This window comes from Pseudopodoces humilis, chromosome 10 (genome assembly GCF_049639895.1).
Source record: "Pseudopodoces humilis isolate 2021_Gansu_Grassland_sample_001 chromosome 10, ASM4963989v1, whole genome shotgun sequence".
In the NCBI taxonomy this organism is placed as follows: domain Eukaryota; kingdom Metazoa; phylum Chordata; class Aves; order Passeriformes; family Paridae; genus Pseudopodoces; species Pseudopodoces humilis.
The window spans coordinates 1,858,249-1,872,583 of NC_142209.1; the positions used below are offsets into that span (position 1 = coordinate 1,858,249).

The 14,335-nt window shown below is 50.6% G+C and overlaps 1 protein-coding gene across 1 annotated transcript in view; it reads left to right on the forward strand.

Moving 5' to 3' along the window:
- Window positions 1–8,658: 8,658 nt before the first annotated feature.
- The window catches only part of RXRG (retinoid X receptor gamma), a 38,330-nt gene continuing 32,653 nt past the window's right edge, over window positions 8,659–14,335 (forward strand). Inside the window, exon 1 of the mRNA XM_088060314.1 lies at window positions 8,659–8,755. Coding sequence (XP_087916440.1) covers window positions 8,659–8,755 — 97 coding nt within the window. The remainder of the gene's footprint in view (window positions 8,756–14,335) is intronic.

Genomic DNA, 14,335 nt, shown 5'->3' on the forward strand with positions numbered 1-14,335 from the left:
TCAGGATATGATTTACTAGTTATGATGGCATGGTGCATCCAGGCCTGGAGGAGCTTCAGGAAATCATTTTATTTGTAGTGGATGTGTCTCTGCCAGTGCCTGGGAACACAGCTCTTGTTTGCTATCTGGGTAGTTCCCTTGCTGCCAACAATGGCCATGGGAATGCTGGCTGCCAGGCAGTCCTTTAGTCACTCCATTGTGTCACTCCTCCCTGTGCACTGCTCAGCAAGTGTGCACTGATGGGCCACAGGATCTTTGCTGCAGGGACTTTTCTTATTTCCTGTTGTTCCCCTTCCCTGAAATTCCTCATCTCTCCCCGGGCCCACGGCATTGTTCAGAACTGGTGTTCTGCCTGGCATCGTGTTTTGGTGCTGTGACCTATGGAAGCTATGAAGGTGACATTAACTGGGAGGCACGCATGTCCTTTCACGGCTCTGTGTGCTTGCTGCTTGGCAAGGGGATGGGGTTTGTGGCGTAACTTAACAAATTCCTGATGAACCCAGCTACCCAGCGTAGCTTTTTCACTTCTGCAGCCTGACAGATGCGGAGTTAAAAACAAAATTTCACTGCTCAGACGGGCAGTGTTTGATTTGGGGTGGGTGTTTCTGTGGGCTTTGGTGACACGGACAGTGGGTTTGTGCCTGCTGTTTTCATAAGCAATTAGCCATCAAACTAGCAGTCATTTACAAGGGCCTGGCTGAAGCTGCCTTCCAAAACTCCAGTTTTTAAGGACTGGGCTGGAGCCAGCATTTGGCCAGTATTTCTCTTGTGAAGATAAGTCACTGCTGCAAGCTCTGGAGGCTGCACATCCTTGCAGCTCCTTGCGTGCTGTGCTGAGGCCTGGCAGAGGGGACTCTGGAGCAGCAGCTCCCGCAGGAGTTGGTGTCGTGATCCAGTCGCTGTAACCTGCTCTGGGAGCTGTCAGAGGATATTAGGGCCAGGAGGCCAGACTGTAAAACACAGTGTCTGTGCAATCCAACATTCTTGGGCCTCTGTGAGTCTGGTTTCTGTCCTGAGTCTTGCTGCTGTTTGGATTCCTCTGGTTCTCGCAGGGGGCTGGCTCCTTTCCCTTGGCTTGAGCTCTTGTTTGGTGAGGGGTCTTCAGTCCACAGACCCAGAGGAGCAAATTGTTCTGACAAGCTCTTGCTCAGGGGCAGAGAAGTCCACAGGTTTGCTGCTCCCTGGGAGCCATAACTCACATGAAATGAGAAATACAGCCTGGGCTTGCCCAGCCACAGGCAGGACAGGTTCCTCTTGGTACTGGGCAACAGGAATTTGGTGTAAGGCAGGAGAGCAGGTACCAGAGACCAGCCTGTCACATCATTTCACAGTCATCCTAAGGAGCTCCCTGGCCTGGTTTATGGCCTCTCTCCTGCACACCTGTAGGAAGAAACAATCAAAATTGCAGGTTAGATTTGACCAGTGGCGTCAAAACCTGCCGGATGGATTTTGCTACTCACGGGCACTATTAAACCTCACTTTGAAGGGATGCAGACTTGGCCAACACAGTTCAGCTGTGGCTCCACAGAAAGAAATCTGCAGCCTAGAAAGTGTTTCCACAGATGATGATGATGATGGCCAGTGCTTTTTCCAGCTCAGGAAAGCTGCTGCCAAGAACAGGACAGCGTGCAAAAAGCACAAATGCCTCCAAAGCAAGGCAGCAGCAGATGCCCCCGGGCAGCTGCCAGCAGGTTTTCTACCTGCCTTCCTGCTTCAGGGAAGGACATTCCCTGAAAAACCCAACAGTTGCTTTGACTTTCAGCCTGGGCCAAGTGGGACCTTCATCAACTTCTCGCCTCGCCAGCTGCCAGGAAAGCAGAGATGGCAGGTGTGAAATTGCAGGTGACTTGCTCACTTCTGGCACTCCAGCACTGTCATTTTTGGCTTTTGACAGCCTCTGAGCGGGCAGGATGAGGGAATCACAGTGAATTCATGCCTTCTGGAGCAGACCTTGGGCCATGGAGCACTTGGATGGAAGGAAAAGGGTTAAAGGGGAGCTAGGAAATACTTTGTTCAGGGCTTATTCCATAGGATGATTTCTGGAAAGGAGGGGCTGCAATAGGGCAGGATGTGTTCACTTCAGGATCTTGGGAAATCGAGCTCAGCCCAGCCCAAACCAAGGGGAAAATGCAGCACAACTCACACAGCACGAAAAGATGATGTCCCTGCTTTACCTCCTCTTGTGTCAGTGCAAACAATCCAGATAACATGAAAATCAGACATGCTGGAATGCTGTCATTACAGGAACAACCAAGATATCCCATGGGGAAATGATACAGTTTGAGCAGAAAGACAGTGGGGGTTGTCCTGGAAAGTCCTATCCTAAGACAGAGGGAAAGGGACCCCTCCAGTCCTCGCTGTGTTTCTGCTGAAGGCAGCAGGGGAAAGCTCTGCAGATAAGTCAGGAACTGCTGGGTCACTGTCAGAGCACTGAGAAGATCTCTGTTACTTCACAGCAGATCACTTTCGATCAGTGCAACCCCTGGAAACAGCCAGATGCAGCAGAGGTTCTCCTATTCTGTCTTCTAATCCCTGCCTTTCCTACAACTGTGTTTAAAATCTGCATTTTTAAAATTTACCAGGGCTACAAAGTAGCTTGTAAAGTAACTGCAACTACTTACAAGTGTTGTGGAAGTCACACAACTGCTGAAAATAAATCAGACACAGATCCCCATTTTCTCCAGACTGCCATTTGCCCAGTTTGGCTGCATTAAATCCAGAAGTGGTTTCTTTAGTCACAGACAAAAGTGTTTCAAATGCTGCCAGACAAAGCTAGTAACACACACACACACACACACTCATGCACACACTCTCACAATGATCAGTCAAAGCTTTTGTTTTGTCACTTCTGCATCCTGTTTCTTTGCTCACAAAGGGCACATTTGGGTTCTCAGCCCATTTAATGGGCTCACAACATCCCTCCCTGCCTCCTAAGTGGGAGAAAGTCTTGCAGGTCAGCCTTTTAGTGACAGAAATAGGTGATGGGGACTCCACAAACTTTAAAAGCGCTTTATTCATGTTCCTGCATAAGCAGGGGAAATGGAGATAGTTGCAAAGAGCAGGTACTCTACTTCCATGAAGCTCTAGAAAGTGATTTTACCTCAGAGCGTTGCACTGTGCAAGGATAAATCATCTGCAGGAGTTTTAGGGACATGGGCTCCCCCAGATTTTTCAATGAGCAAAATTATTAGCTCTGATTAAAATTGACTCAGACTTCTCCTTGAGCTTACACCTGAGGAAAGAACTTGCCAGGGGATCCTAGAAAATAGGATTTGAAGAACCCTGAGGAGTTGTCTACTACAAACCTCTGTCTCAGACTGGGTTATTCTGCAGGTGGAAGCTGGTGCTGTAAACCCTGGGCAATAAGCAGGGGCTCTCTGACAGGAATCTGGGTGTGTCCTGATTTAGGGCAAATTTTGGGAGGAAACCTCTGAATGGGGTCCCTCTAGAAAAGCAAATTCAAGCTGCCCCTCTGCCAACTGGTTTGGGAAAAGATTTAATTGGGGAAAAGTGGAAAAAACCGGTTTTTCTGCAGTGGCACCCCTTGTCTGAAAGGATGTTCCAAGCAACCCCAGGGGTTTGGGTGCCACTAAACCACATCCCAAAGTGCCGCGTCTACACGTTCTGTAAATACCTCCAGGGATGGTGACAGGATGATGCAGGAGTCCTTAGAGGAGAGCTCTAGGACCTTCCCAGGAAGAGCAGAGGACCTGTACCAGGGGAATGACATGTCCTATTCTCACCCCTCTGCCTTCTCTTTCTGCTGCTCGATGGGAGGCCAGCCAGGCCTTTGCTGTGATCTGGGACAGCCATCCTTCTGTTCCCGTGTCTCCAGTGGGAAAACCTAAGCCTTCAGGGTGTTTGGATGCTGTGGGAACAGGTGCAATAGGGGACCTCAAAAACAACAGATCAGAAAACATATGGGCCTGCCCCAGCCTTTAATTAACCTAATTGATGGAGCTTCCACGAAGGTCTGCATGTTTTCCTCGTGTGCTTTCCGGTGCAGGCGAGCACCGTTCCCTGTGACAGAGAGCAGACACAGAAATGCCCTCAGCAGCCCCTTCCATCCCACAGGGGATGGAATGCTCCATAAACCCAACCCAAGGGTGCAGGTTCTGCACAGCCCAGACCTCCAACGAGGTGCTCTGGGCTTCTCTGGAGAGAGAGCGGGGGCGAGGAATGGGTTTGGGAAGCTCACAAGGGTTATCACAGCCCGGAGCTGTGGCTTTTCTGCCTGCCCTGTGTTGGAGGAGGTGGCTGGCTGATTGCTGCTGCAGGGCACTGAGTCACTTGGGCTGCAGGTGGGCAGATGAATGTATTGAGCCAGCTCACCTGCATGTTCCATGGCACAGCAAAACCACTGGGTGTTTATAGAAAGAAGGTGGTGCAAAAAGATCACAAAATGCTACACAACTGGGCTGTAGCACTTTCTTCATGATTTAAGAGCTAGGGAAAGGGTAGTCAAGAATCTTTACTAACCTCTCTTGTTGCTCAGACAGCAGTGAGGTTTTTCTCACTTCATAGTCACCCTTCCTCACCGAAAGTATTTGGAGAACCAAGTAATTCCCAGTTTGGTTAAACGTTTGTCTTTCCATGGCACTGAGTTGTAAATAAAGCTGTTGTCCTAAAAATGCTAAAGATAGCTAAGTTTCCTGAGGTTCAAAGATATCCTCTAACAACAATCCCCATGTTGTGCTGCAAACTGAAATGTGGAACTGGCTGTCCAGATGTCTGGTAGCGAGCAGCCCAGCCAGCCAGCCAGCTCTTTGCAAGGGAGCAGCTATTCCCACTGATGTGTTTCACTCCAGCAGAGCCTCAATCCTCGCTGAAACTCGAGGGCTGGAGATGTGAAGCACAGCAGAAGGAGCTGCCTTGAGAGGCACAGAGATGCCAGTGAGAGAGAGGAGAGCGAGTGCCGTGTCTGATGCGGGTGCATCTTGTCTGGCCAGCCAAGCCAAATGTTTATCACCTTTGGATTCACCATGCTGCCCAAAAAAGCAAATCAGACGTGTAGTAGTGTTGGCAATCTCTGTAGGAACCTCCTGTCTGCCAGATTCTCTCTCCCCGCCCTCCCAGCAGGTGCCAGCTGGGTTTTTTGCTTTCTTTCATCCTATGATTGTGTTTCGTCAAAGCAAGCCCAGTCAGGGGACACAGAGCCTAAGGGCTTACTAAAATTAGGCCTGATCTTTAGTCCTGTTTGCAAGTCGTTTCTAGGCATGGCCATGCCTGACACACAAACTGGCAAAAACTCAGGGTTTGCAAGTCCTAAGTGCAGCTATGTTTGTGTCACTGTTTGCAGAGTCCTTTGGAGCAGCTGCGCGCCTGCCAGGACAGAGCGGCGGCGCACGGGATCAGAGAGCCCCCGTGAAACAGATCCCAACAGAGAAGCAGCCTCCACTATCCAACTACCTGACACAGGAGGATGCAATTTGGACACACTCACACCATGCTCACACAGCCCCCACAGTGCTGGTGTCACACGTGTTCACCGCGGGCATCTCCGGCTCTTCTGCGAGAACAACCCATGATCAAGATGTTAAGTCCCAATTAAGTTAATGGGGCTTAAACAAATCTTTCAAGTTGAATGTAGGGGTTTGTGTTTTAGTGGATCTGGATCTTGCTGAAGCTTCCCTTCCCCCCTCATCCCACAGAGCTACTTAAATAACAGTGTTTACTAAAGAGGAATTATGAACAGCAGTTCAAACCCCAAAGTTTGTACAAAACCCAAACCTGTACAAAATAGAGGTGATGAATAAACAACAGAGGCAAGGAGGGAGAGTAAAAAGTGTGGTTTGTGCCTGTTTTTACACTTAGAGTGGTTTTTGAATGAAGAGGATGTGGATGTTGGGTGTCTGGTTTGGCTGATTGCCAAACATGCCATGGGAAATCAGTGCTGACAGGGATGTCCAGGACAGGGATGGAGCACTCTTTAAAGGATCTACTTGAGAGAGCTGAAGGCATTCAAGCTCCAAATAAATAAAAAGAAGTGATTCTCCATTCTTTATTCAGCTGTCCTGGAGACTGATGTCCCAGAAGCTCCCTCTGAGTTCCAGGGAGAGGCAGGGGAGATCTCGGTGTCAGCCCTGAAACAGGCTGCTCCCAGGCTGTTTGAAGCTTTCCAGGCCAAACCCAACCCCTTAAATTTCACCTGAAAACAAATGGACAATCAGATCTGCTGAACACCCTTCCAGGAAGCTTTGCAAGGCAGGCTTTTGTTATGACTCTGACCATAAAGGTCTACAACCTCTCATTTGATGAACAGACAACAGCATTTTTTTTCTTCCTAACAAGGCTTCCTTAGAAATGAATCCACAGCTGAATCCTGAGCCTGCCTGGCATATTCTGGGGGACATCTGGTGTAAATTCTTCATTATTAGATTACATTAGTTGCAGCAATAATCATTCACATGGGACTATTACATCCAAGCTTGTCTCATTGCCTTTATCCTTTCACACATTGTCTTTCCTGGTTCCCCTTCAAAGGGCTGTTGTGAGCCTGTGTCGGAGCAAGAAATTAACTTGTTAGTAATTTATGCATCATTTCCTCCAGCCAGCCACATGTATTTAGGGCGAGATCAATAAAATATAATAAGGAAGCGGGTGGGTATTGTCACCACGGGGCTGAAATAATTCCTTTGGTATCACTGTAAATCCTTCCCTCGCACACAAAAACCCACAGTCCTGTCCATCATTACTTTGTTTGGCTGGACTGTACCAACAGGACATGGATTCAGCTCTTTTGTGTGCTTGGAGAGCTCATGTCCTGCCACTTCTGCTCTCAGCCACACCAAGTGCCTCAAGTGGAGATTTAAGATTTGGAGAGAGCCGCGTTTCGCAGCCTTTCTTTTGGCTCCTGTCGTGTAATTAAAGCCGTGCCATGTCACACTGGAGATTCATTTCTGGAGTGGCTCCATGCTCTGGCAGCTGCTGGAATGTGTTAGGTCTGAGAAAGGGAAAGGGATGGGAAGAGGGATCTGAGCACCACAGCTCAGGGCTCAGAAAATCTCGCTGTTTGTGGGCACTGGGGAGGCAAGCCTGAGTGGGAATGAAAGGTCACTGGCTGGTTCGAGGGGATCTGGAATCCCTGACTGGTGATCTGACTGCTGGGCAGCCCTTTCTGGGTTAAAACAAAATAAATAAAGAAAAGAAAGTGTTTGGATCCATCTTACCCACAGCAGTGCAAGGACATAAGACTGATTGTGGCTGATGGAGCACGCTGGAATGCTATGGCTCCTAAAGAGGAGTCTCTTTTCTCACCTCCTGGCTTCAATCCAGGCTACCCTGAAGGGTTTCAGCTCCATGAGAACTTGAATTTGAGGAATTTGTTGCAGTTTCAGATTAAGAATCTCCTGAAAATGCAAACAAAACCAAAGTAGCGCCCTTGCTAGCTCTGCATGCCTGGACTCCCTGTGGCTGCTTTTCCTGCAGGAGATGTCCCAGCACTTGGCACTGATGTGGAAGGGGCTGTGTGGCCCATCTTGGCTTTGGCAGTGCTCTGGCCGCTGATCTCAGCTGTGCAGAGGCTCCAGATCCTCAAAGTCTCTGGAGGGCAATGTCTGGAGACCGCTCTGCGCTTTGGGACCCGCATGAGATTTGTTGCTGTAAAGGTGGAGAAATCTAGCAGAGGGAGGTGGTCAAAACCCCCTTGCAGGTCTGACTGGCACCCCAGAGGAATTTTTGGTGGAGTTGTGCTGGGCTGGGCAGCACACAGTGTGCAGGATGGGGCAGTGGAGGCAGAGCAATCTTGCCCTTCACAACCCCGGCGGTGTTGACACAGCCTGAAGGGGAGTGCAAAGGAGATGAGATACCAAGATTATCAGTTCAGACAGGGGAGAGGAATGTTGTTTGCCTGCAGCTCTTCTCCATCAGGACTGGCAAAATCCAAACACGAAGATGTCTTTGCGTGGTTAGGGAATGTAACAGAGATAAGCCAGCACAGGAACAAAGCCAGGGGCTTCAACTTCAGCACCAGAAGAACCGGTCACAGCACAGGCTGGTTGTTTTCTGCAAGCCTCCTGGAGACAAGGGTCTGTCCAGGTCACCTGCAAGAGCCAGGAACACTGCCCAGGAATGTGTACAGAACATTGCTGCCTTCACACCTGCTCCCATCGCCCTCAGACAGCTTCGGTGAGGCAAAACCAGCAGTGCTTGGTCCCCACGGGACGCCAGTGGTGATGTGGCTGACGCTGCCACCTTCTTGATGCTTGTTACCAGGTAGAGCTGGTGCAGATGAGAAAAAACAATCAACTGGCAGAGAGGAGGAGGAGGAAAGCAGAACCGAGACAGATGCTCAGACCGTATGGATGGCAGCTGTTGGCTCGGTTCTGTTCCTTTAGGAGCTGGGATTAGAAGAGAAGTCTCTTCCAGGAGACACTTTCTCAGCAGAGCTGCTGCAGACCGACTGCTTGGCGTGGCAGGGCCCTTTCCAGGCAGCCCAGCCCTCTCCAGCCCTCCCCCTGGCATTGCAACATCTCCCGCTTTCCAAAGAGACAGGAGCCCGAAGAGCAAACACAGGAAACCCCAGCCCCGGTCAAGGTCTGGGAGGTAAATTTGTAACTTAGGACAGATTGTGAAGATGCTGCTCTGTAATGTGTAAATACTCACTTCTTTCTCCAACAGCCCAGAGCTGCTGAGGGAGCTGATCGCAAACCTCCCTTCATGGTTGAGTCTGCTGAAGAGACAGGACACAGGTTGGACATGCAGCCGGGCACGCAGGCTCCTTATTCCCTGGAGACGGGATCCTTCCCTCATTTCTGTAAGTCCTGCCCTGAGCCTGGGCTCAGATGTGGGCTGGGAGGCTGCACAGGACACCCCTGGGAGCTGTGGGGTGTGCCCAGCCTCGTGGCCACGCTGCTCCTTTAGCCATCGGTGCCAGCTGAACAGAGCCTTTATGGGATGTGAATTCGGGTGGGAACGTCAATTTATGGGACTTAAATTTCAGGTTTTGGAAAGAAACCCTCGTAACACCAGGCTGTGCTCTCCACTGTGGGAGAGTTCAGACACTGGGAAAAGCTATTTCACAGCAATGGTGGAGGTGTGATGGGACAGATGGGCTCGGGAAGGCTCAGCTCTGTCCTTGAAGGTCTCTGATTTGGGGCAGCAAGATGGGCAAGCTGAGCTTTTGTTCCTCTGTGTTTCTTCCAGAGTCTGTGTTTTCCTTCTGCAGTTAGAGGAAAAGTTTCCAGGGTGTGGAGGGGGATACTGTGTTTATTGATGGCTTATACTAAAGGAGGTCTGGCAGTCAGCTCCTAAAGGATAAAAAAGAACAGGTGGAAGATACCCACAGAGCTAGTTGAGAGTTTTCCATGAGAATAACACTTTTAACAAAGTGATGCTTCACTAAAAACTGAACCTCTCCCTAGATAAATATTGATTTTGTCAAATATATGAAATATGTGTGTGTATATGTACACAGAGAGAGAGAGAATTCCACTGGAAAACTGTCTTAATGACCTAATTAATTTCAGGTCCCTTTGAACCTGCTTTGGGTTTTGACCTGGTTCAACGTGTTTCACCACCTCTGCTGCATGTGAGCTTTTTGCAATATGCATGTATCAATATTCTGACCAAAAAGAATATCTTTACTTGCCTTTATATATTTCCAAGTCACATGAAATATAAACCAGCTACCTCTCTTGCTGCTTTATTAGTAAATATGTCACATATCCATACCAATATCAAGTTTAATTAGCATCAGCAGGCACGTTATTGGCCTGATTCCTATATATCAGTGGGCACAACACTGTAACTGATCCAGTCAAGATGCAAAGTAACCTTTGCACCAGTTCTGAACTCTCTGAATCAAAACCAACCTGTGTAAGTAAAGGAGAGAGAGAGAGAAAATTATCTTCTTGTCTCTGAGCTCTAAAAAACTGTCAGCCTGCTTTCACCCCTCAGGATGAAGGAAGGCTGCACAAGATCCCTGCTCAGTTTCAGGCTTAGACCCCAGACTCTGTTGTCTGGAAGTGATCCACAGAGGATTTGCCAGCAGCTGCAGCCAGCAGAGCCCGGAGATGGAGCCTAGCATGTGCTGCCCAAACTTGCAGGTACTCACAGGCTGGCCCCTTCCGCTCTGCATCTGTCAATTAAGTGAGCATCCTTCCCATCCTGACTTTTCCCAGCTGACCTTTTTAAGCTCAGTTGCAGGTTCTGCCCGATCTTCCCACTGACAGCTCTGAAGATTCATTCTGAACGCTGCAGAGGCAGCTGGTTTAGGGGAGAGAGGTCTGCAACCTTTCCTGGGCTGGCCTGCCTTCCCCTTCCTCACGCACACCCGAAAACACTCGCGGGGAGCTGGGAGATGCTGCCTTTGCCTGCTCCCCTTCAGACAGCGAGCTGGGAGCTGGCTTTTGCATGAGGAAGAAATGTCTGTGTGAAGTCAGGGAGCTGGGAAATCACAGGTGACTGGAACAACAGGGGCAACTCCTGCTGCAGCTTTCGTGGAACTCCAGCGACCTCCGAGGGAGAAAACTTTTCTTGCTCCTTGCAGTGGAGACAGAACATTAAAAGCACTTTAATTAGCTAATGAGAAGGTTACTCCCAGGCCAAACCTAGAGTGTTGTAGCAGGCATCACTGCAGTGACAGCAGTGGAGGAAAGGGTGGGAAGTGTGTTTGTTGCAGATACTTTCTGCTTCAGCTGAAGTCCCAAGGACTTTTTTACCCACAGGATGAGGCTAGAGGGGGGTTTGGAATTAGATTTCTCTCACCTGGCTGTGATGCCAGTTTCTTTCCTTGCTCCTGCTGCAGCAGCTTGGCTGGGGTGATTCAGAAGCTGAGCTGAAAGCCTTCACCGTGTGCCTGGTGTGATGCCTGGCTCTGTAATATCCTGCTGCCCAGGAGGCACTGCCCCGCTGGGCTGCCCTTGGGAGAGACAGGAGCTGTCTGCACTAGGTTCCTCTGTGCCCTCTCCTGTGTCCAAGGGGCAGTGCAGCAGCTCTGAAGGACCAGGATGCCAATTCCTGCTCTGTCCTGCTCTTGATGTCAGTGGTTGCTGAGCACAGCTCTCTCCTCAGATGAGACCTTCTGCCCTGGGGGGATTTTGCAAGGCTCTTTTCTTGGTATGTTTTTTTTTAATGGGAAGGCTTTGATACAGTTCTGGCAGAAATCGCTCTCACCTTGGCCTGACTCTTCTGAGCTTTCTCCAGAAACATGGCTGGATCCTGAGCAACACCTTCTGGGGCCAGGTTTTGCATGGTCCATCACCTGCCTGTGAGGGGTGATGGCTGTATTTCAGGGAGGCTAGGCTGCCTCCACTCCCAGCTGGCAGAAGTGCTGTGCTGTCAGGACTTTTACAAGGGCTTTATCTGTATTTTTTGTTACAGCTTATATTACTCTGGTTATGTACGTATTTGTTGCTAGAGGAAAGCCTCTGTTTTCAGTGTTTGGAGGAAGAAAAGCATTACTCTGCAAACCCTGTAGGAGAAGCTGAGTTCAGAGACTGAGACAGACTCAGGGGTGGATTCTTCAGTTGTTGGCATCAGCCCTGCTGGGCTTGAGGGCACAAAGCCGAAGTGCACAAGGAATCTCAGTCTCCTTCTAAAAACAAACCAAATCTGAGCTCTGCCATCCCTCAGCACCCTGGGGAGTACATGGTGTGTTTGCTGCAAACCCAGAGCAGATGAAGCTGCCTGGGGATTTGGGCTTTTGAGGTGCAGGCTCACTCCTTCCCCCTTGGGTTCCATTTCTTTGGGATCCCCAGTGGAAAGGAAGGCATGGGAGCAAAGATGTCTCGTCTGGGTGCTGAGAGCTGTGCTTGATGGTCCTTTGAATAGGAACCAGCAGGGTTACAGGAAGACTACGGTGCTGTTTTGGGAGGAAGGCTGCCTCGATGTTCGGCCGGCCCTGGGGGGCAGCGAAGGGGTTAAAAAACTCAGCCGTTCTGCCCAATCAGTCTGGCTCGCCTGTAATAACCAATTAACGAAGTGTAATTGTGCAAATCCATATGTGGCAGTAATTACCGGAGAGATTAATGGATTCCTTCCTTTCTAAGCGGACCCCACCGCAGCTTGCCAGCGTCCCCCCGCCACCTGAAAGGCTTCGGAGAGGGGGGAAAGCGGGAGCTGCTCTTCCCTGGACACTCTGTGGTGAAGCCAAGCGGACAGGGAGGCCCTGTGGGGACTGCCCCGTGCTTGTTTAAATAACCCTTTTCATCTCCCTGCTTTCCTTACGTACAGCTCGCTGCTCCCTGGCTTGGGCCCGGCCTCTTGAGGACAGTTCGTGCCCAGCCTGTGGGGGCCTGGGCTGCCATGTCCCTGCCCTCCCCATTGTCCATTCATTCCCTGCTCCCTGTTCCCCTGTTTAGCCCTAATTGCTGCAGAATATCGCGTCTGTTTTTGCCCTCTTCTTTTGTAGCTTTGTTATTTTAGCTGCAATGGCTAATCCAGCAAACTGTTAAAGGCATACACGAGGCGAGGAGGGGACAGGCCTGCAGGCCAGGATATGGGGCTGCATTTGGGGGATGGCAGCCAGCAGGCAGCCTGGGCCCGACACATGCTCTAGGGTGGCTTTTCTTAAGGATACGTGACCAGAGAAGCCAAGAGTGACCCAGGAGCATGTGAACATTCCCCTCTCCTAATGCTCTGGGTGGTGAAACAAGGCACTGAGTGCTGCTCAGGGAGGAGGGGGAACATTTGTGGGCCACCTGGGCAGCACAGGCTCCTCCAGAGCTGCGCCAGCACCTTTGGGATGCAAAGCGCCTTCTCCCACCCTGGTTAGACTTGACCCCACCATCACACAGGTCTGAGCGCTGCTGACCCACAGCGAGATGGGATGAGCTCAGCCCTGTTCCCCAAGCTCCCAGCCCCGTTCCCCATGCTCCCTGGCCCTGACAGGGATCTCGTGCCGAGCCTCAGCCCGTGGGGAGGGCTGATGTGCTGGCTGGGGAGCATCCGTCACCGGCCGCACGCACAGGGCCGCGCTTGCCCCGGGGGTGGCTGTGCCTGCTCAGCAGGGGATGGGGCAGGGGGCTTCAGTGGGATGGCAGGGAGTGGTCACATCACATCTCACGTCAAGCATCCTGCCTGCCTTCCTCTCCGGGCTGAAAAAGAGATGCTGGGGTTTGAACTTGGTGCTGTGAATTTATTTGTTTGTTTGCTCTCCATGTATAGGCTGGGATTTGGACTTGGGGTAGCTCAGAGCTGTGTGGGCCGGGTGAGAGCTGGTCCTGGATGTTAAAAGCACTCAGACAGAGCCAGGCCAAAGGTCCATTCATCTTGAAAATGATGGATGCATCCAGGGAAGATAAGAGCAGAGTGTGTCCTTCCTCCAGCAGGTACCCACCCTGAGCTGCTCAGCATCTCCAACCACTGATAACCTTGTGGGTCCAGGACAGGTTGCCCCCAAATCTGTAATGATATCTGTACAGACATCCCTGCAGAGCACCTCTGGCTGTTCTCTGGCAGCCCTGGCCCCAGTCACTGCCACACAGATGGATGTAAATGACATTTTTCTTACTGCTCACTTGTTGCAAAGGCCAGGAATGTGGCTGCTCCGAGGGAGTGGCTGTGCAAGGTGCTCATCAGAGACACAAGCAAGGCTCTTCTCCAAGGAGGGTTACAGATGATGGGGGAGGTTTTGGGAGATTCCTTCCTGAAGGAGATGGGAATGCACAGAAAGGAGCAAATTCCTAGAGGAGTGGGAGAAGTGAAGAACACCGACTGAGATTCTGATTTTGGGTCTCCTTGCTTGGGGTTCTGGGAGCCAGGCCACACAGATTGCTTGGTTTCCATCCAGGAAAAGGCACCAGGGCTGCCGTTCCAAATGGGATTGTTTTGTTTGTCAGAGAGGTGTGGCTGTTGGAGTCAGCTGAGGCCCTTGATTCTTTTAGCTCTGCCATTTCACCTGGCCAAGGGTTCATCAATACTCCTCTTCCCTTGCTGCTGGGTCATCCTAGGCTGGAGGTTATGTGTGCCAAAGCATGGCCTGTAAATGTGTTTCCTGGGTCTGCCCTTGTGGGATCTTTCCTTTCTGGAAAGCTCCCCACAGGGCACAGATGCCTGGGGGGATCCAGGGAAATACTTGGGGCACTGAGGGATGTATCTTGCACACTTTATGGTGTGCTTGAAGCGTTGGATCCTTCCTGCCCTGGATTTTAGGTGCCAGGGCTGCAAGATTTAGTAGACAGGTGTGATTTAAAAGCCTCATTACTTAAATGAGCTGTGGAGACTAATTTGTGTGGATATGGCTTGGCTCTTAAATGCCCAGAGTTCCTGGTGGGAACATCCCTTGGCCTGTGCTGACTCCCAAACCGTGTTTGGGAACTGTCTGGTGGGAAGTGCCAGTCTTTGCAAGCATCAGGACAGACCCTGGGACTGTGGCCCAGGACTGGGGAATTTA